At 47.2% G+C, this 20456-nt stretch overlaps 1 protein-coding gene across 1 annotated transcript in view; it reads right to left on the bottom strand.

Moving 5' to 3' along the window:
- sh2d3ca (SH2 domain containing 3Ca) overlaps positions 1 to 14369 on the bottom strand; it is an 89687-nt gene extending 75318 nt beyond the window's left edge. Inside the window, exons 1-2 of the mRNA XM_038970176.1 lie at positions 14282 to 14369; positions 8291 to 8950 (exon numbers count right to left, since the gene is read on the bottom strand). Coding sequence (XP_038826104.1) covers positions 8291 to 8950; positions 14282 to 14369 — 748 coding nt within the window. The remainder of the gene's footprint in view (positions 1 to 8290; positions 8951 to 14281) is intronic.
- Between the last annotated feature and the right edge of the window lie 6087 nt (positions 14370 to 20456).

Raw genomic sequence — 20456 nt, 5'->3', positions numbered from 1 at the left:
CCGAGTATTCCTTCTGCAATGCCGACAGTTTTTACGGGGGTAAAAACTATGGCAGGGGAAAGTGAAATCGCGCCCCAATTACATGACATTCTTTTGTCTGTCACCCCCGAGAAGGTGACTGAATGTCAAAAGGGAGACCCCAGTCTTCGCAAGTGTTTTGCTTCGGTAATTTCCATTGAGGAAGCTAAAACTAGAGAGACCGCCTGCTTTAAGGAAGCAGGAGTTTTGATGCGTAAATGGGCAGCTCATGACACCAATTAAATGATAAAGACCCCAGATCATAGGCGTTCTTCCCGTGTGCCATGTTAACATGCTGAAAGCATATGTGTGTGACTCTCGCAACAGTTCCTCAGGTAATCTGGTCCAGCCCGCCATCTCCAGTGTGGCTGCGGTGGTGCTGAAGCCTGGCTGGGACCTTAAGGAGGATGGATGTGAGTTACGCCATACGATACAGCAGTGTGAACGCTTATGTAATTCACAGATGCTTAAGAAGTTACACTCTCAAATGAAACATTTGGATGACGATCAAACTAATGATCTTATCCTATTGATAAGTAGTTTTCTCAATGTGTTTCAGGACGTTCCAAGTCGCACGTCCATCTTGGAACATGACGTGGATGTGGGGAACGCTGCTCCTATACGTCAGCATCCGTACTGGGTTAATGCAAAGAAAAGGGAGGTAATGAGAAGTGAGGTAGTTTATTTATTACAGAATGACATGGCAAAACCCAGTAACAGCTCTTGGAGTTCCCCGTGTATTCTTGTTCCTAAGCCTGACGGTACGTCCCGCTTATGTACGGACTATTGTCATGTAAATGCAGTTACAAAGTCTGATTCTTTTCCTCTACCTCGCTTAGATGACTGCATTGGTAGAATTGGCTCTGCTGCTTACGTAAGTAAGTTAGATTGGCTAAAAGGTTATTGGCAGGTGCCTCTGACCTCTCGCACATCGGACATCTTGGCTTTAATTACGCCAGAACTTCATACAATACACTGATGTCATTTGGCATGTGTAATGCACCTGTTACTTTTCAGCGCCTAGTTAACATTCTGTTCGCTGATGTGCCAAATTGTACTGCTTACCTTTACGATGTGGTGATTCATTCGTCTACTTGGTCTGATCATCTCGCCACCTTAAAGCGTGTTTCAGCGGTTGGAGAATGCTTCTTTAACCCTCAATTTGGCCAAGTGTAAGTTTGGGAAGGCTACCGTGACTTAGGGAAACAAGTGGGATGAGGTCAAGTGCGCCCAGTAACTGGCAAAGTGGAAGCAATTGTTGCTTTCCAAGCTCCCTCGACTCGCCGCCAGTTGCGCAGATTCCTGGGGATGGTAGGGTACTATCGTACATTCTGTAAGAATTTCTCGACGGTAGTAGCTCCCCTCAAATCTCTGCTTAGTCCCAAGGTACCATTTAAGTGGTCCCAGGACTGTAACTATGCTTTTGAGTCCGCCAAAGCGCTACGTTGTAGTGCCCCAGTGCTTGCTGCCCCCAACTTTGAGAAACCTTTTAAGTTTGAGGTAGACACTAGTATAGTGGGGGTGGGTGCGGTTCTCTTGCAGGAAGATGAAGAGGGAGTGGACCGGCCAGTCAGTTTCTTCTCCCGTAAGTTCAACTCGTGTCAGTCAAGGTGCTCCACCATTGAACAAGAGACGCTGGCTTAATTGCTAGCCTTACAGTTCTTTGAAGTATATGTGGGCTCCAGTGCCTTGCCTGTACTGGTCTTCAAGGACCATAATCCTTTAGTGTTTTTGAAGCAAATGTACAATCAGAACCACCGCCTTATGCGGTGGGCTCTGATTGTACAAGGATACAATGTACAGATAAAGTATGTTACGGGTTCGGCGAATGTGGTTGCCGACGCTCTATCATGGGTTTAGTAACTGGGGATGGGTTAGATTTTGTTATTGTAAACTATGTTTGCATGTTTTGTGGTGGGTGTGTTACGTTCCCCAGTTTATGTGTTGTGGTTTTGTGTGTTTCAGGATGGATTCCTGAAATTCCCCCAAGCAGCTGATTGGTCGGCCCCATTGATGTTTGGAGCTGACCCCGCCCTCGTCAGAAACAGCTGTCTTCAATTACCGACTCCTTCTGAAGCTATATAAGCCAGTGTTCTGTTGCGCAGAAGAGAGCTGATTGGTATGTCCTGTGTTTCTGTTATTCTGTTTCATTTGTTCCCAGGGGGGAAGGGGAAGGCACCTAGGGAGTGCTTTTTATTTATTTACTGTTTATACACACTAGGTAAGACCTGGGCGGACCACCCCCTGTATTTTGGTTAGCGCACCAGGTGGTGCTAACCTGTTGAGGATAGAGGGCGCTATTTTCACTTTGGGGGAAAATCGTGCCCAATTTAAACGGCCTCGTACTCTATTCTTGCTCGTACAATATGCATATTATTATTACTATTGGATAGAAAACACTCTCTAGTTTCTAAAACCGTTTGAATTATATCTGTGTAAAACAGAAATCATTTTGCAGCAAACTTCCTGACAGGAAGTGAAAAATCTGAAATCGAGGCTCTGTTCCAGGGCCTTCCTATTAATTTGCCTGAAATCTATGGATATACATGCACTGCATACGCCTTCCACTAGATGTCAACAGGCAGTGAGAGGTGGAATGGGGTGTCTAGCTTGATCTGAGGCCGAACAAGAGCTTTTGGAATGACGTGTCTGGAATTTTCATTGTCTTCGAAGGCGCGAGAAGGAACACCAGATTGCCTTCTGAAAAGCTTTCGGTATACACGTTAGATATCTCCGGCTCTGATTTTATTTGATATATGTGATAAAAACATCATAAAGTAGTTTTTTTAAACCGAGTTATATCAGTTTATTGAACGTTTATTGCGATTTTTTGAATTTTCTTTTCTTTGCGTCATGTGAAGTTGGGCACGTTTGCGCCACATGGCTAGCTATGTTTGCTAATTCGACAGGAGAAGAGGACATTCTAAAACCAAACAACGATTATTCTGGACAAAGGACTCCTTGTACAACATTCTGATGGAAGCTCAGCAAAAGTAGGAACCATTTATGATGTTATTTCGTATTTCTGTGGAAAATGTTTAGTTCTATTTTCCGCCCTCATTGCAGGCGCTGTCTCGCTATAACGTAAGCTGTATGTCGTACTAAAGTTATTAAAAAAAATCTAACACAGCGGTTGCATTAAGAACTAGTGTATCTTTCATTTGCTGTACAACATGTATTTTTTAGTAAAGTTTATGATGAGTTATTTGATTAGATTAGGTGACTGTCTAAAATATATCAGGACAATTTTGTGCATTTTGACTACGTATTCACATTGTAAAACCACGATTTGTACTGCTAAATATGCACATTTTCGAACAAAACATATATGTATTGTGTAACATGATGTTATAGGACTGTCATCTGATGAAGTTTGTCAAGGTTAGTGAATAATTTTATATCTTTTGCTGTTTTTTTGCGATCGCTACCTTTGCGGTGAATGAATGCGGTTGTGTGTTTGGCTATTGTAGTAAGCTAATATAATGCTATATTGTGTTTTCGCTGTAAAACACTTAAAAAATCTGAAATATTGGCTGGATTCACAAGATGTTTATCTTTCATTTGCTGTACACCATGTATTTTTCATAAATGTTTTATGATGAGTATTTAGGTATTTCACGTTGCTCTCTGTAATTATTCTAGCTGCTTTGGTGATATTTGTGATTGTAGCTGCAATGTAAAACTATGATTTATACCTGAAATATGCACATTTTTCGAACAAAACATAGATTTATTGTATAACATGTTATAAGACTGTCATCTGATGAAGTTGTTTCTTGGTTAGTGACTAATTCTATCTATTTGGGGGTTTTGTGCAAGCTACCTGTGCTGTGAAAGAAATGTCTGTGCTTTTTTGTATTTGGTGGTGAGCTAACAAATATACGTGGTGTTTTCACTGTAAAACATTTTAAAAAATCGGACATGTTGGCTGGATTCACAAGATGTTTATCTTTCATTTGCTGTATTGGACTTGTTAATGTGTGAAAGTTAAATATTTCTAAAAAATATTTTTTTGAATTTCGCACGCTGCCTTTTCAATGGAATGGGGTAGCGGAACCCCGGGGCTAGACAGGTTAAGGCTTGCTGCTTTGTTTTGAGCCATATGCAGCATTGCTAGGCCTTTATTTGCTGCATCTGACCCTATTTCTGGACAGTAATCAAAACGGGACAATAGTCTGAACAACTAGTACAGTTGATCATTGTGTCAAACAGGATCTTTTTATAACAGATATACCTCACCCCAACGTCGCTACAACTTGAACCAAATTCCCATTCTGACACTGACTAACTCCTTGCTAAGATTCTCAGTGAGCTCATTGGCTGTAGGTGCTGATACGTAGTGTGCAATCATTAGCATACATAGTAATTTATGCTTGTAAATTGCAAATGATTTGCAATAGAGAAGAGTAAATGCCCAAGGCAACTGCCCTGAACATACCTGAGAAGCTTCCATTGAAGAACTCTGAATTTATTGGATAAGTACCTCCAACTGTGTGATGGCAGGTGATGTTAATCTGTAACAAGTTAGTTTTTTTTCAACAATTTATGAACAATACTGAGACTGCACTAATGAGTTGGACGAGAGGGATTTACTCCAGACACCTGACGAAAATGGAGATATCGCGGAAGGAGATCGGGGTGCCTTGTAAGGATCCAGCGATGAGTGGCTAATCTGCCTTTGTACGTTGGCCAATAGTACCGATGGCAATCTCTGGATATTAAAGTGGACGAACGACAAGCACGTACATCCTACCAATGGGATATTAACTGTAATATCTTATGTTTCACCGAGTCGTGGCTGAACAACATACAGCTGGTGGGTTACACACTATCGGCAGGATAGAACAGCAGCCTCTGGTAAGACAAGGGGTGGCGGTCTATGTATATTTGTTAATGACAGCTGGTGCACGATATCTAAGGAAGGTTTTGCTTACATAAGGTAGAGTATCTCATGATAAGCTGTAGACCACACTATCTACCAAGAGTTTATCTATATTCTTCGTAGCTGTCTATTTACCACAAACCGATGCTGGCACTAGGCCCACACTCAATGAGCTGTATACGGCCATACGCAAAAAGGAAAACGCTCATTCAGAGGCAGCGCTCCTAGTGGCAGGGGACTTTAATGCAGGGAAACTTAAATCTGTTTTACCTCATTTCTATCAGCATGTTAATTGTGCAACCAGAGGGGAAAAAAACTCTAGACCACCTTTACTCCACTCACAGAGACGCGTACCAAGCTCTCTCTCGCCCTCCATTTGGCAAATCTGACCATAATTCTATCCTCATGATTCCTGCTTACAAGCAAAAACTAAAGCAGGAAGTACCAGTGACTCGGTCAGTAAAAAAGTGGTCAGATGAAGCAGATGATAAGCTAGAGGACTGTTTTGCACAGACTGGAATATGTTCCGGGATGGCATTGAGGAGTACACCACATCAGTTATTGGCTTCATCAATAAGTGCATCGATGACATCGTCCCCACAGTGACTGTACGTACATACCCCAACCAGAAGCCATGGATTACAGACATCCGCACTGAGCTAAAGGGTAGAACTGCCACTTTCAAAGAGCGGGACTCTAACCCGGAAGCTTATAAGAAATCCCGCTATGCCCTCTGACGAACCATCAAACAGGCAAAGCGTCAATACAGGACTAAGATTGAATTGTAGTAAACTGGCTCCAACGCTCGTCGGATGTGGCAGGGCTTGCAAACTATTACAGACTACAAAGGGAAGCACAGCTGTGAGCTACCCAGTGACACGAGCCTATCAGATAAGCTAAATTACTTCTATGCTCGCTTCGAGGCAAGTAACACTGAAACATGCATGAGAGCATCAGCTGTTCCGGACGACTGTGTGATCGCTCTCCGTAGCCGATGTGAGCAAGACCTTTAAACAGGTCAACATTCACAAGGCCGCAGAGCCAGATGGATTACCAGGACGTGTACTCCAAGCATGCGCTGACCAACTGGCAAGTGTCTTCACTGACATTTTCAACCTCTCCCTGTCTTGAGTCTGTAATACTAATATGTTTCGTGCCCAAGAACACTAAGGTAACCTGCCTAAATGACTACCGACCCGTAGCACTCAAGTCTGTAGCCATGAAGTGCTTTGAAAGGCTGGTCATGGCTCATATCAATACCATTATCCCAGAAACCCTAGACCCACTCCAATTTGCATACCGCCCCAACAGATCCACAGATGATGCAATCTCTATTGCACTCCACACTGCCCTTTCCCACCTGGACAAAAGGAACAGCTATGTGAGCATGCTATTCATTGACTACAGCTCAGCGTTCAACTCCATCGTGCCCTCAAACCTCATCATTAAGCTAAGGACCCTGGGACTAAACACCCCCCCATGCAACTGGATCCTGGACTTCCTGACGGGCCGCCCCCAGGTGGTAAGGGTAGGTAACAACACATCTGCCATGCTGATCCTCAACACGGGAGCCCCTCAAGGGTACGTGCTCAGTCCCCTCCTGTACTCCCTGTTCACTCCCGACTGCATGGCCAGGCACAACTCCAACACCATCATTAAGTTCACAGATGACACAACAGTGGTAGGCCTGATCACCAACAATGACGAGACAGCCTATAGGGAGGAGGTCAGAGACCTGGCCGTGTGATGCCAGGGCAACAACCTCTCCCTCAACGTGATTGTGGAAAGGAGGTGATTGTGGACTACAGGAAAAGGAGGACCGAGCACTCCCCCATTCTCATCGATGGGGCTGTAGTGGAGCAGGTTGAGAGTTTCAAGATACTTGGTGTCCACATCACCAACAAACTAACATGGTCCATGCACACCAAGACAGTTGTGGAGGGCACTACAAAACCAATTCCCCCTCAGGAGACTAAAGAGATTTGGCATGGGACCTCAGATCCTCAAAAGGTTCTACAGCTGCACCATCGAGAGCATTCTGACTGGTTGCATCACTACCTGGTATGGCAACTGCTCGGCTTCCGACTGCAAAGCACTACAAAGGGTAGTGCGTACGGCCCAGTACATCACGGTCATAGACTGTTCTCTCTACTACCGGAGTGCCAAGTCTAGGTCCAACAGGCTTCTAAACAGCTTCTACCCCCAAGCCATAAGACTCCTGAACATCTAATCAAATGGCTACCCAGACTATTTGCATTGCCGCCCCCCCCCCCCCCCGTATTTTACGCTGCTGCTACTCTCTGTTTATTATCTATGCATAGTCACTTTAATAACTCTACCTACATGTGCATATTACTTAAATTACTTCAACTCAACTAACCGGTGCCCCCGCACATTGACTCTGTACCGGTACCCCCTGTATATAGCCTTGCTATTGTTATTTTACTGCTGCTCTTTAATTATTTGTTACTTTTATTTCTTATTTTTTTAGGTACTTTTCTTAACTGCATTGTTGGTTAAGGGCTTGTAAGTAAGCATTTCACTAAGGTCTACACCTGTTGTATTCGGCACGTGTGACAAATTACATTTGATTTGAAACAATACAACTTCAACTATCTTATTATTCATTTTTTTAGCCAATCAGAGTCAGTGCAGTATACTGTAAGTTGAATATCCTTCCCTATATGCATGCTGAAAGTCAGTAGTTAACTTGTTCTTTGAAAAATAGCATTGTATTTTTTCAAACACAATTTTCAAACACTCCTTCATATCACTCAGAACAGGCCAGCAAAGGGTGCTTTACTATTTTTAGTAAATAGTGGTATCCAATTGGTAGTTTACAGTCTTGTCCCATCGCGGCAACTCCTGTACGGACTCGGGAGAGGCGAAAGTCGAGAGCCGTGCCTCCTCCGAAACACAACCCAGCCAAGCCACACTGCTTCTTGACACAATGCCCGCTTAACCCAGAAGCCAGCCTTCATCAATGTGTCGGAGGAAACACCGTACACCTGGTGACCGTGTCAGTGTGCATTGCGCCCGGCCCGCCACAGGAGTTGCTAGTGCGCGATGGGACAAGAACATCCCTGCCGGCCAAACCCTTCCTATCCCGGACGACGCTGGGCCAATTGTGCGCCGCCCCATGGGTCTCCCGGTCGTGGCCGGCTGCGACAGAACCTGGACTCAAACCAGGCTCTCTATTGGCACAGCTAGCACTGCAATGCAGTGTCTTAGACCACTGCGCCACTCGGGAGGCCCCCGGCTTATCATTATTGATGGACAACAGGTGCATGTTAGAGCCCTGGCGCTATGATGAGATGAAATCAGACTGACCAGGAACAGTAGAAAGGTTCCTTCTAGCCCCACCAGTTGAAGCTGTATCTGAAGATGCACCCTGATCAGTGGTGAATGTGTGTTCTTTGGAGACGTCTTCACAAGTGAACGGAGGGGCGTTAGAGGTACTAGACCCCACATCCTGAGCTGACATAAGCTGCCCTTGGTGTGGTTCTTCTTCCTCACAGTGGGCCTGTGGTTCTCCATGTTCATTCCTATCGAGTGATCCTCCTCTGGGGATGGGAGGCAGCCCTTGGTCCCTTTGGGGCCTTGGACCAGGACCAGCCTGGCTGGATAAAGGTGAGAGAGGCTGGTCCTTCCTGGAGCCAGGCCGGCTGGATAGTGCCATGAGCAGGGGAGAGCTACACACACGGTCCCCTGCCGGCCGCTGGCTCTGACTCCTGCCCAGCCTTGCCCCTGTCTTCTCCTTGATCTTCTTGGTCCCTATTTTCTCAGAATTCCCACTCTTGTCTCTCTTCCTGAGGAGGAAGCGGGGAAAGGTGCCCATGTGGGTGTAGTTGTCGCTGGAGCGGGCGGAGCTGAATGTGCATGGATGCATCATATCCATGTCGTCAACAAATGTCTCCACATCGATGGTGGAGGATACCACGTCCAGAGCCCCAGCCCCATCAGGCTCGGAGGAGGACGACTTGGAGTCGGATTTGTCAGACAATGAGCTGCGACGGAAGAAGTTAGGGAGAATCCCAAACCACTTTAAACCTGTTGAGGGAGACAAGACAGATAATGTCATACATTTACAGTAGTACCCTGGAATGCTCTTCAAATAAAATTCCACTCAAAAACATTTGGTATTTGTTTCATTAATCCATTGTTGATATAGTCCCAAAAATGTTTTGCATGTCAGCAATCGGTTCTTAATGTTTTAATCTCTTTTTTTATATAGTCTGTTGTCTCTGCTTTCCTCACATGATTGGTTTTATACACCGTTTAAGTGTTCTAGAATGTTTGGAACGTGACCCCCTGGGCTGGGTTGTTGGAGTGCAAGAGGTGACTGCTGGCATGTATAGGTTTTTATTTTCTTCAGAAATGTCAAGCTGTTCAAAGTTAACAGTATAACAAGGTCAGATTGACCATTGGTGGGAGAGCCAGAACAGCCTCTCGGGGTCCAGGGGAACAATACATAAACACTGGGCAGGAATGGAAACCGCCTGTCTGAGGTGTATGAGCTAACTCGTTCTTTTGAAACAATTATTTCAATTGAATATCGAGGAAGGTGATGTGTTGCACTAGCAGCCTATTTAGTTGGTGTGGAGCAGCAACAGTTGAGACAGAGACAGTACCGGTAGATCAAATGCAAAATAGGTGGTAGGCTATTTAGTCTATTTACAGTGCAGATGATTCTGAAGACGTGTTTACAAAAATGTACAAACTCCAGATCCAAATGGCAACAATGACTTAAGGGCCCAGTGCAGTCAAATTTGATTTGCTTTTGTTTTATATATATTTCCACACTATGAGGTTAGAATAATACTGTGAAATTGTCAAAATGATGATAATGCCCTTTTACTGTTCGAAATGACCGGCTGAAATTCCTGCCTGTTTTGGTTGGATGGAGTTTTGGCCTGCATGATGACATAGCCAGGGGGTAAATTATTTAATAGACCAATAAGAAAGAGTTTCAAACCTCTCTGCCAATAACAGCTAGTTTTCAGTTTTCCCCTCCCCACTCAGACCACTCCCAAAAAACGGGGACCCCTTTTGTGATAGCAAATTCATAATCAAAACAACTCGAGCGAGATAAAAATAGCATCTTCACAGCAAATTCTCCAGTGTTAAATCAACACTGAAAAGTTGGGACCATATGCACACTGGAACCAGTGTTAAATTAACACACTGCTTAGTTAAGAGTCTATTGACGCACCCGTGCCTAAGTAACATAATTTAAAAAAACAAATCAAAATCCATCAGTTTAAACAAAAAATATCTGTTTCGCGTGGGCTGCGTCTCCATCCGCCTATATTGGCCGTCCGCAACTGCAGGAGAAAGTAGCAGAGCTATAGTGCTGTTTGTCAGACCAGGAGACATCGTGAAAATCTATCTTCTCACGAAAACGTCTGTAGCGTCCGAGCGGTTTGGCCTACTAACTAATATGACCACTCTAAGATGAGACTCTCTGTAGGAGGTGCGTGACTGGGAAGGGAAGTCAGGCGCAGGAGAGCAGAACTGGGTAATAACCGGAGCAGTTTAATATGCAAAACCAACGGCACCCTGAACAACAAAATATGGTAACCAGTCAGTGCACAAACACTTTACAACAAACAATTTCACACATCGACATGGGGTGAACAGAGGGTTAAATACCAGGTGTGTGGGAAAAAGAGACAAAACAAATGGAAAATGAAAGGTGGATCGGCGATGGCTAGAAGACCGGTGACGTCGACCGCCGAACGCCGCCCGAACAAGGAGAGGAACCGACTTCGGCAGAAGTCATGACAGTATACCCCCTTGACCCGCGGCTCCAGCTGCGCGCTGACACCGGCCTCGGGGACGACCCGGAAGGCGAGGTGCAGGGCGATCCGGACGGAGACAGTGGAACTCCCGCAGCATTGAAGGGTCCAACACGTCCTCCACCGGAACCCAGCATCTCTCCTACGGACCGTACCCCTCCCACTCCAGGAGGTACTGAAGGCCCCTCGCCCGACGCCTCGAATCCAGTATGGAGCGAACGGAATACGCTGGGGCCCCCTCGATGTCCAAAGGGGGCGGAGGAACCTCCCGAACCTCAGACTCCTGGAGAGGGCCAGCCACCACCGGCCTGAGGAGAGACACATGGAACGAGGGTTTAATACGGTAATCGGGGGGAAGCTGTAACCTGTAACTAACCTCGTTCAGTCTCCTCAGGACTTTAAATGGCCCCACAAACCGCAGCCCCAGCTTCCTGCAGGGAAGGCGGAAGGGCAGGAAGGAAGGCGGAGGGGCAGGTTTCGGGACAAGAGCCAGACCCGGTCCCCCGGTGCGAACACCGGGGCCTCACTGCGGTGATGGTCTGAGCTGGCTTTCTGGCGCAGCATGGCCCGCTGAAGGTGAACACCCGAGGTAAGACTGATCGAGACCCCCAGACCCTCGAAGTGAACTGGGGACCCCGATCAGACACTATATCCTCAGGCACCCCGTAGTGCTGGAAGACGTGTAAACAAGGCCTCCGCAGTCTGTAGGGCCGTAGGGAGACCGGGCAGAGGGAGGAGACGACAGGACTTGGAAAAACGGTCCACAACGACCAGGATCGTGGTCTTACCCTGTGAGGGAGGAAGATCGATAAGGAAATCGACCGACAGGTGCGACCAAGGCCATTGTGGAATGGGTAAGGGGTGTAGCTTACCTCTGGGCAGGTGCCTAGGAGCCTTACACTGGGCGCACACCGAGCAGGAGGAAACATAAACCCTCACGTCCTTAGCTAAAGTGGGCCACCAGTACTTCCCACTAGCACAGCTCACCGTCCGACCGATGCCTGGATGACCAGAGGGTGACGTGTGGGCCCAAAAGATCAGCCGGTCACGGACAGCAGACGGAACGTTCAGACGCCCAGCGGGACACTGGAGGGTAGCGGGCTCTGCACGTAACGCCTGCTCAATGTCCGCGTCCAGCTCCCACACTACCGGCGCCAACAGGCAGGAGGCCGGGAGTATGGAGGTAGTATCCATGGGCCGCTCCTCTGTGTCATACAGCCGGGACAGTGCGTCTGCCTTCACATTCTGGGAACCTGGTCTGTAAGAAAGGGTGAAAACAAAACGCGTGAAAAACATGGCCCACCTTGCCTGACGAGGATTCAGTCTCCTCGCTGCCCGGATGTACTCCAGATTGCGGTGGTCAGTCCAGATGAGAAAAGGGTGTTTAGCCCTCTCAAGCCAATGTCTCCACGCCTTCAAAGCCTTGACGACAGCCAACAGCTCCCGGTCCCCCACGTCATAGTTTCGCTCCGCCGGGCTGAGCCTCTTCGAGAAGAAGGCACAGGGGCAGAGCTTCGGTGGCGTACCCGAGCGCTGAGAGAGCACGGCCTCGGACACGTCCACCTCCACTATGAACGCCAAAGAGGGATCCGGATGGGCCAGCACGGGAGCCGAGGTAAACAGAGCCCTCAGGTGACCAAAAGCCCTGTCCGCCTCAGCCGACCACTGCAAATGTACCGGGCCACCCTTCAGCAGTGAGGTAATGGGAGCCGCTACCTGAACAAAACCCCGGATAAACCTCCGGTAGTAATTGGCAAACCCTGGAAACCGCAGCACCTCCTTTACCGTGGTGGGAGTCGGCCAATTACGCATGGCTGAAATGCGGTCACGCTCCAGCTCCATCCCTGAGGTGGAAATGTGGTACCCTAGGAAGGAGACGGACTGCTGGAAGAACAGGCATTTCTCAGCCTTGACGTACAGGTCATGCTCCAACAGTCGACTAAGCAGACACTATATCCTTCCCGCTCAGCCCAGTCAAAACTGTTCGCTGCTCTGGCACCCCAATGGTGGAACAAACTCCCTCACGACGCCAGGTCAGCGGAGTCAATCACCACCTTCCGGAGACACCTGAAACCCCACCTCTTTAAGGAATACCTAGGATAGGATAAAGTAATCCTTCTAACCCCCTCCCCCCCTTAAAAGAGTTAGATGCACTATTGTAAAGTGGTTGTTCCACTGGATATCATAAGGTGAATGCACCAATTTGTAAGTCGCTCTGGATAAGAGCGTCTGCTAAATGACTTAAATGTAAATGTAAGCACCCTGCGCACCAGGGACACATGCTCGGCGCGTGCAGCGGAGTATATCAGAATGTCATCAATATACACCACTACACCCTGCCCGTGCAGGTCCCTGAAAATCTCATCTACAAAGGCTTGGAAGACTGATGGAGCATTCATCAACCCGTACGGCATGACGCGGTACTCATAGTGCCCTGAGGTAGTACTGAACGCCATCTTCCACTCGTCTCCCTCCCGGATATGCACCAGGTTGTAAGCGCTCCTGAGATCTAGTTTGGTGAAGAAGCGCGCCCTGTGCATGGACTCAATCGCTGTGGCTATGAGCGGTAGCGGGTAACTGTACCTCACAGTGATCTGGTTTAGGCCTCGATAGTCAATACACGGGCGCCGACCTCCCTCCTCCTTCACAAAAAAGAAACTCGAGGAGGCAGGTGAAGTAGAGGCCCGAATGAACCCCTGACGCAGGGATTCGGAGACATATGTTTCCAAAGCCACCGTCTCCGCCTGTGACAGGGGATACACGTGACTCTTGGGAAGTGCAGCGTCTACCAGGAGATTTATCGCACAATCCCCCGGAATATTCGGGGGGAATGTGCACGGTGGAGACCTGGTCTGGACTTTCCACCGTAATAGCACCAATGGAAACCGCTAAACACCTCCCCGAGCACTCTTGCGACCACCCCGTGAGAGCCCTCCATTGCCATGAAACAGTGGGGTCATGACAAGCTAACCAGGGTAGGCCTAGCACCACGGGAAATGCAGGAGAGTCAATGACCCCCCCTGCCTCACCATGTCCAGAGGAGCGGTGGCCTCCCTAATCAACCCTGACCCTAATGGTCGACTGTCTAAGGCGTGAACTGGGAAGGGCATAGCCACTGGAACAATGGGGATACCTAAACTATGGGCAAATGTGGATCTGTCTATAAAATTCCCAGCCGCGCCTGATTTGACGAGCGCCTTATGCTGGGAACGCGGGAAAAAACTCAGGAAAAGTAACATACAAAAACATGTGTTCAACAGAGGGCTCTGGGTGAGAATGGTGCTCACCTGGGGTGACGCCAGAGTGCCCTGACTGCTGCCTCGATCCCCAGAGGAACCAACCCGGCACCGACCGGCAGTGTGACCTCTGCGGCCACAGATGGTGCACGAGACGGAACCTCCTCCGGTCTCCCTGAGCGCAGCACCTCCCAGCTCCATGGGCATCGGAGCGGTGGTGCTGGGGGATGGAACCAACAGACCCCGATCTGGACGCCCGTGGGTAGCCAGCAGGTTATCCAGCCGAATGGATAGGTCCACCAGCTGGTCGAACGTGAGGGTGGTGTCCCTGCAGGCCAACTCCCGACGGACGTCCTCGCGCAAACTGCAGCGATAGTGGTCGACCAGGGTCCTGTCGTTCCATCCCGCGCCGGCGGCCATGGTCCAAAAGTCCATCGCGAACTCCTGGGTGCTCCTCGTTCCCTGCCTCAGATGGACAAGACGTTCACCCGCCGCTCTACCCTCGGGCGGGTGGTCGAAGACTGCCCGGAAGCGGCGGGTGAAATCCTCAAAATGGTCCAGTGCCGCATCTCCTTCTCCCCACACGGCGTTGGCCCACTCCAGGGCTTTCCCCGAGAGGCACGAGACGAGGGCAGACACCTTCTCACGGCCCGAAGGGACCGGGTGGACGGTTGCCAGGTAGAAATCCAGCTGCAACAGGAAACCCTGGCAGTGTGCAGCCGTCCCATCGTACTCCCGGGGAAGGGCGAGACGAATCACACTGGGACCGGGTGCAGGAGCGAGTAGTGGGTGCGAGTAGTGGAGACCCCGGTTGTGCTGGTGGAGGCACTGGAGGAACTCCCTGTCTCTCCCAGCGGTCCATGGTTTGGACGACGCGGTCCATGGCAGCGCCGAGATGGTGGAGCATCACCACTTGCTCCCGGATGCGCTCCTCGACCCCTATACCAGGGGCTACTGCTCCTGCTGACTCCATATTCGGGTGTGAAATTCTGTAAGAGGTGCGTGACTGGTTGCAGGGAAGTCAGGCGCAGGAGAGCAGAACTGGGTAATAACCGGAGCAGTTTAATATGCAAAACCAACGGCACCCAGAACAACAAAATATGGGTACAAAATAACCTGTTGCGAACCAGTCAGAGTGCACAAACACTTTACAACAAACAATTTCACACACAGACATGGGGGGAACAGAGGTGTGTGGGAAAGCAAGACAAAACAAATGGAAAATGAAAGGTGGATCGGCGATGGCTAGAAGACCGGTGACGTCGCCTGCCGAACAAGGAGAGGAACCGACTTCGGCGGAAGTCGTGACACTCTCGTGAACACGATGGTGTTCTCCGTTTTGCTCTAAGACCCCCAAAAGTGTAATGGGACTCCTCTGAAGGTACAGGTTGACATTTTTTAAATGGAATTATCGAGTTAGTTTTGTGCAAAAAAAGATATTTCACTTCAAAACTTTATTCCTTATGATTTTTCTATACTGTCTGTTGTGCCATTTATTAATGTGTTATTCAATGTGTTTCTATGGGCTACAGAAGGTCCTAACATTTTCAATCAGATAATGGAATTATCCATGGTATGACCCTCTTAAAACAATTCCTAGCCTTGTAGAACCCCCCCCCCCCCAAAAAAAGGTTTAGACTTTCAGAGGTTAAAGCCTTATTCAAATATTTCCTATAGAGTGCCTTGCTTTGAGTGAATTGTAGAGTTACCACCCATGACTGTATTTGTTAGTGCAGCGGTTCCAAAACTAGGGGTAGCGACCCCGTGTGGAGTCACCTGATATGAAAATGGGGTCACGGGAGAATCTCCAATATCCTGAAGAAAAAAAACATTTACAAAAAATATACACCATCGTTCAAAAGTTTGGGGTCACTTATAAATGTCCTTGTTTTTGAAAGAAAAGCACATGTTGTCCATTAAAATAACATCAAATTGATCAGAAATACATATTGTATTACTGTTGTAAGTGACTATTGTAGCTGGGAACGGCTGACTTTTAATGGAATATCTACATAGGCGTACAGAGGCCCATTATCAGCAACCATCACTCCTGTGTTCCAATGGAACGTTGTGTTAGCTAATCCAAGTTTATCATTTTAAAAGGCTAATTGATCATTAGAAAACCCTTTTGCAATTATGTTAGCACAGCTGAAAACTGTTGTACTAATTAAAGAAGCAATAAAACCGGCCTTGTTTAGACTAGTTGAGTGTCTGGAGCATCAGTATTTGTGGGTTCGATTACAGGCCCATATGCTGATTAAGGCCCTTATTCCTGACGAATGGGTTTGTTTTTTAAGACTGTTTTTCTTTCTGCTTGCATTTCTTATTTATATTTTGATGTGTGTATTTTCTGTAATTTATGTATATCAGGGATCCTCTGTAAAAGAGACCTTGATCTCCGTATGACTCCCTGATCAAATGAAGGTTAAATAAAATTAAAATAAATGTAAACTTCAATGGGGTAGGGACATCCCAAGGATTCCAGATAGCACATATCATTAGAGGCTGCTGCCTATATACATAGACTTCAAATCACTGGCCACTAATAATTGGAACACTAGTCACTTTAGTAATGTTTACATATTTTGCATTACTCATCTCATGCATATACTGTATTCTATCCTATTCTACTGTATTTTAGTCTATGCGGCTCTGACATTGCTCATCCAAATATTTATTCCATTCCTTTACTTTAGATTGTGTGTATTGTTAGATTTTACTTGTTAGATATTACTGCACTGTTGGAGCAAGATACACAAGCATTTCGCTACACCCGCAATAACATCTGCTAAACACGTGCTAAACACGTGTATGTGACAAATAAAATGTGATTTTAATCGTGAGTTTATCGTAAGTCGTGAGTTTACCGGCGAGCCAGTTCACAACGAATAGAACAGTTTGACGTTTCAAACAAAGCTAAGTAAATGACATGATTACCAGCAAGGTTATTAGAGTAAATTAAAAATAATCCGAAAATGAATCATGAAAAAACAATTCAGTAAAATAAAATGAATTAACAAACCTGTTTGAAAAACTAAACGGAAACTATTATCTATAACGAACTCAAATAAAATAAATTATGGCCCGTTTTGGTTTTTTCCCCTAAGCTTTGGGTAAAAGTTGAATACCTTTTAAAAAAAAAATTTGGTGGGGTTTCAAGCTACTGAATCTGGCAAGTAAATGCTGCCAGGAGATGGCTATGTTTCAAATAGGCCTACCCCATTCATAGACGCTAACTACTTTAGCGCCTATTGACGATAGTATCTTCTGACCGTGGAAGTTTTGTTAAGAGCCCCACGCTCTAAACATTAACACGCATCGCTTGCAGTACGTTTTTGGAAACTTTCAAACCGCTGGAAACCTTACATACGGCAAACAAGGGTTTTCGAGAGCTAAACTGGCCTAGCTTGTGTATCACTAGCCATCAAGGAAAAATTATCTAGGTAGCAAAATGGATTCTTCTTACATGCACTACTAAAGTTAAAAAGCATTTAATTGGTGTAAACCCTTATACCTCATTGGCTTAAACATGGGCGAGCGAGAATTTCCTTCCACCAATTTAACCTAACCTTTGACATGACCCAAGACCTTGGCTACGTTCAGTTGCCAAATGTTCTCCAACGTTGCAGATAAAAATGCCATGATTAGAGCTGATGTGATTCCGTATTCTACATGTCAGAGGCATGTTTGTTCTACATAGGTTATTTCTATCTGAACGTTCCAAAACATTGCATCCTGCTGAATGTGCCCCTTATGTATGAAACTGACATCTTTTCCAGGAAGTAGCCTTGTAGTTTTTGAACATTTGTAGGCTTATTGAATGGTTTTCAATGGGCAAAAACATAGCTCAATTTTCAGAGCAAAAACTTCATAAAAGGCATCAGGCAGTAAATTCATCCACAAAACTTAATATAATTGTATATGTATCTTACATGTCACTTGCACATCGTATTACTGGCCCCCAGTTGCGAGAATTGACATCCCAAAAAACACACAAAACAAAGACACTATACAACACATGGCCCCCAGTCATTATTTTCATTACTGTCCCTGTAACGATTCTCGTCAGGTGCAGGAGAAGAGGACCAAAATGCAGCGTGGTAAGTGTTCGTCATATTTTAATAATAACCGAACACGACAAAATACAAAAATAACAAAGTGAAATATAACGAAAACCGAAACAGTCCTGAATAGTGACACAAACACAAAAACAGGAAACAAACACCCACAACCAAAATGGGGAAAACAGGCTACCTAAATATGATTCTCAATCAGAGCCAACGATCGACAGCTGCCTCTGATAGGGAACCATATCAGGCCAGACATAGAAATACAACAACATAGAAAACAGAACATAGACTACCCACCCCAACTCACGCCCTGACCAACCTAACACAAAGACATAAAAAGAAACTAAGGTCAGAACGTGACAGTACCCCCCCCCCCCCCCAAAGGTGCGGACTCCGGACGCAAAACCTGAACCTGTAGGGGAGGGTCTGGGTGGGCGTCTGTCCGTGGTGGCGGCTCTGGCGCAGGACGTGGACCCCACTCCACCATATTCTTTTCCCGCTTAAGTGGCGCCTTTGGAGCGGCGACCCTCGCCGCCGACCTCGGACTGGGAACCCTTGCAGCGGGCCCCGAATAGATGGGCGGCTCCGGCAGCTCCGGACAGACGGGCGGCTCCGGCAGCTCCGGACAGACGGGCGGCTCCGGCAGCTCAGGACAGACGGGCAGCTCAGGACAGACGGGCGGCTCCGGCAGCTCAGGACAGACGGGCAGCTCTGGCCTGGAGAGAGAACCTGGAGGGAGGAGACGGAGAGACAACCTGGTGCGTGGCGCTGCCACAGGACCCACCAGGCTGGGGAGACCTACAGGAGGCCTGGTGCGTGGAGGAGGCACGGGATGGACCGGGCTGTGGGGGAGTACTGGAGCTCTGGTGCGCAGCCTTGGCGCCACTCCTCCAGGCTGGATGTCCACTTTAGCCCGGACCCTCCAGAGTGCAGGCACAGGTTGAACCGGGCTGTGGGCGAGCACTGGAGATCTGGTGCATACTACTAGCACCTCTCCCTTAGGCTCAATGCGCACATTCGCCCGGCACGGGCAGAGCGCAGGCATAGGACACACTGCACCCTCCCAGCGCCCTGGAGACACAGCACGCAGAGCCGGCGCAGGATACCCTGGGCCTACACGGCGTACCGGAGACCAGACACGCTGAGCAGGCACAATACGCCCTGGTTGGATGCCCACTATCGCATGGCACTTGCGGGGGGTTGGCCTATAGTGCTCCGTGCTATGGACGCGTACTGGCGACACCGTGCGCTTGACCGCATAACACGGTGCCTGACCAGTAACGCGCTGCTTACGATAAGCACGAGGAGTGGGCTCAGGTCTCCAACCTGACTCTGCCACACCCCCCCGTGTCCCTCCCCCCAAAAAAATTGGGGCTGACTCTCGTGCCTGTCGCGCTGCCGTGCTACCTCCTCATATCGCCGCCGCTCAGCTTTCGCTGCCTCCAGTTCTTCCTTGGGGCGGCGATATTCCCCAGCCTGTGCCCAGGGTCCCTTGCCGTCTAGTATCTCCTCCCATGTCCATGAGTCCAGATTGCACTGCTCCCGTTTACCACGCTGCTTGGTCCGGTGTTGGTGGGTGTTTCTGTAATGATTCTCGTCAGGTGCAGGAGAAGAGGACCAAAATGCAGCGTGGTAAGTGTTCGTCATATTTTAATAATAACCGAACACGACAAAATACAAAAATAACAAAGTGAAATATAACGAAAACAGAAAACAGTCCTGAATGGTGACACAAACACAAAAACAGGAAACAAACACCCACAACCAAAATGGGGAAAACAGGCTACCTAAATATGATTCTCAATCAGAGACAACGATCGACAGCTGCCTCTGATAGGGAACCATATCAGGCCAGACATAGAAATACAACATAGAAAACAGAACATAGACTACCCACCCCAACTCACGCCCTGACCAACCTAACACAAAGACATAAAAAGAAACTAAGGTCAGAACGTGACAGTCCCGAACACTCAAATTAAAACTAAAACGAAATATTTAAAAAAACGAAATATAAAAATGTTTATACAACTAAATAAAAACTAGCAAATAAGAGCCGACTGAAACTAAACTGAATTTCAAATAAAGATCGAAAAACTAATAGAAATAAAAACAAATATAAAAAACAAAACTATAATAACCTTGATTACCAGACTGACATTTGTTAATTGACATGAACAAAAGCATAATGTTTGAAGTGATTAGTAATAGGATTAGCCATAGGTTTGCAAGGGTAATTAACAATGTTTGTTGCACACAATTAGTCCGTTAGGGTGGGGGGAAATGGAGGGAAAACATCTCACGTGATGATAGGCACATCACATGATGACGCGGTGGTGATGGGGAATGTAGGCCTTGTTGTATTTCTTATTTAGCCTGCTTTTTAATACCTGTGATTTCAGAAAGTGAGGCTACAGTAGGCTCCTAAACTTTCAAAGTAATTGTTCTATAC

Source organism: Salvelinus namaycush, chromosome 31 (genome assembly GCF_016432855.1).
Source record: "Salvelinus namaycush isolate Seneca chromosome 31, SaNama_1.0, whole genome shotgun sequence".
In the NCBI taxonomy this organism is placed as follows: Eukaryota; Metazoa; Chordata; class Actinopteri; order Salmoniformes; family Salmonidae; genus Salvelinus; species Salvelinus namaycush.
Note: the sequence above shows the minus strand (reverse complement) of the source record. Positions and strands in the feature narration are given on the sequence as shown.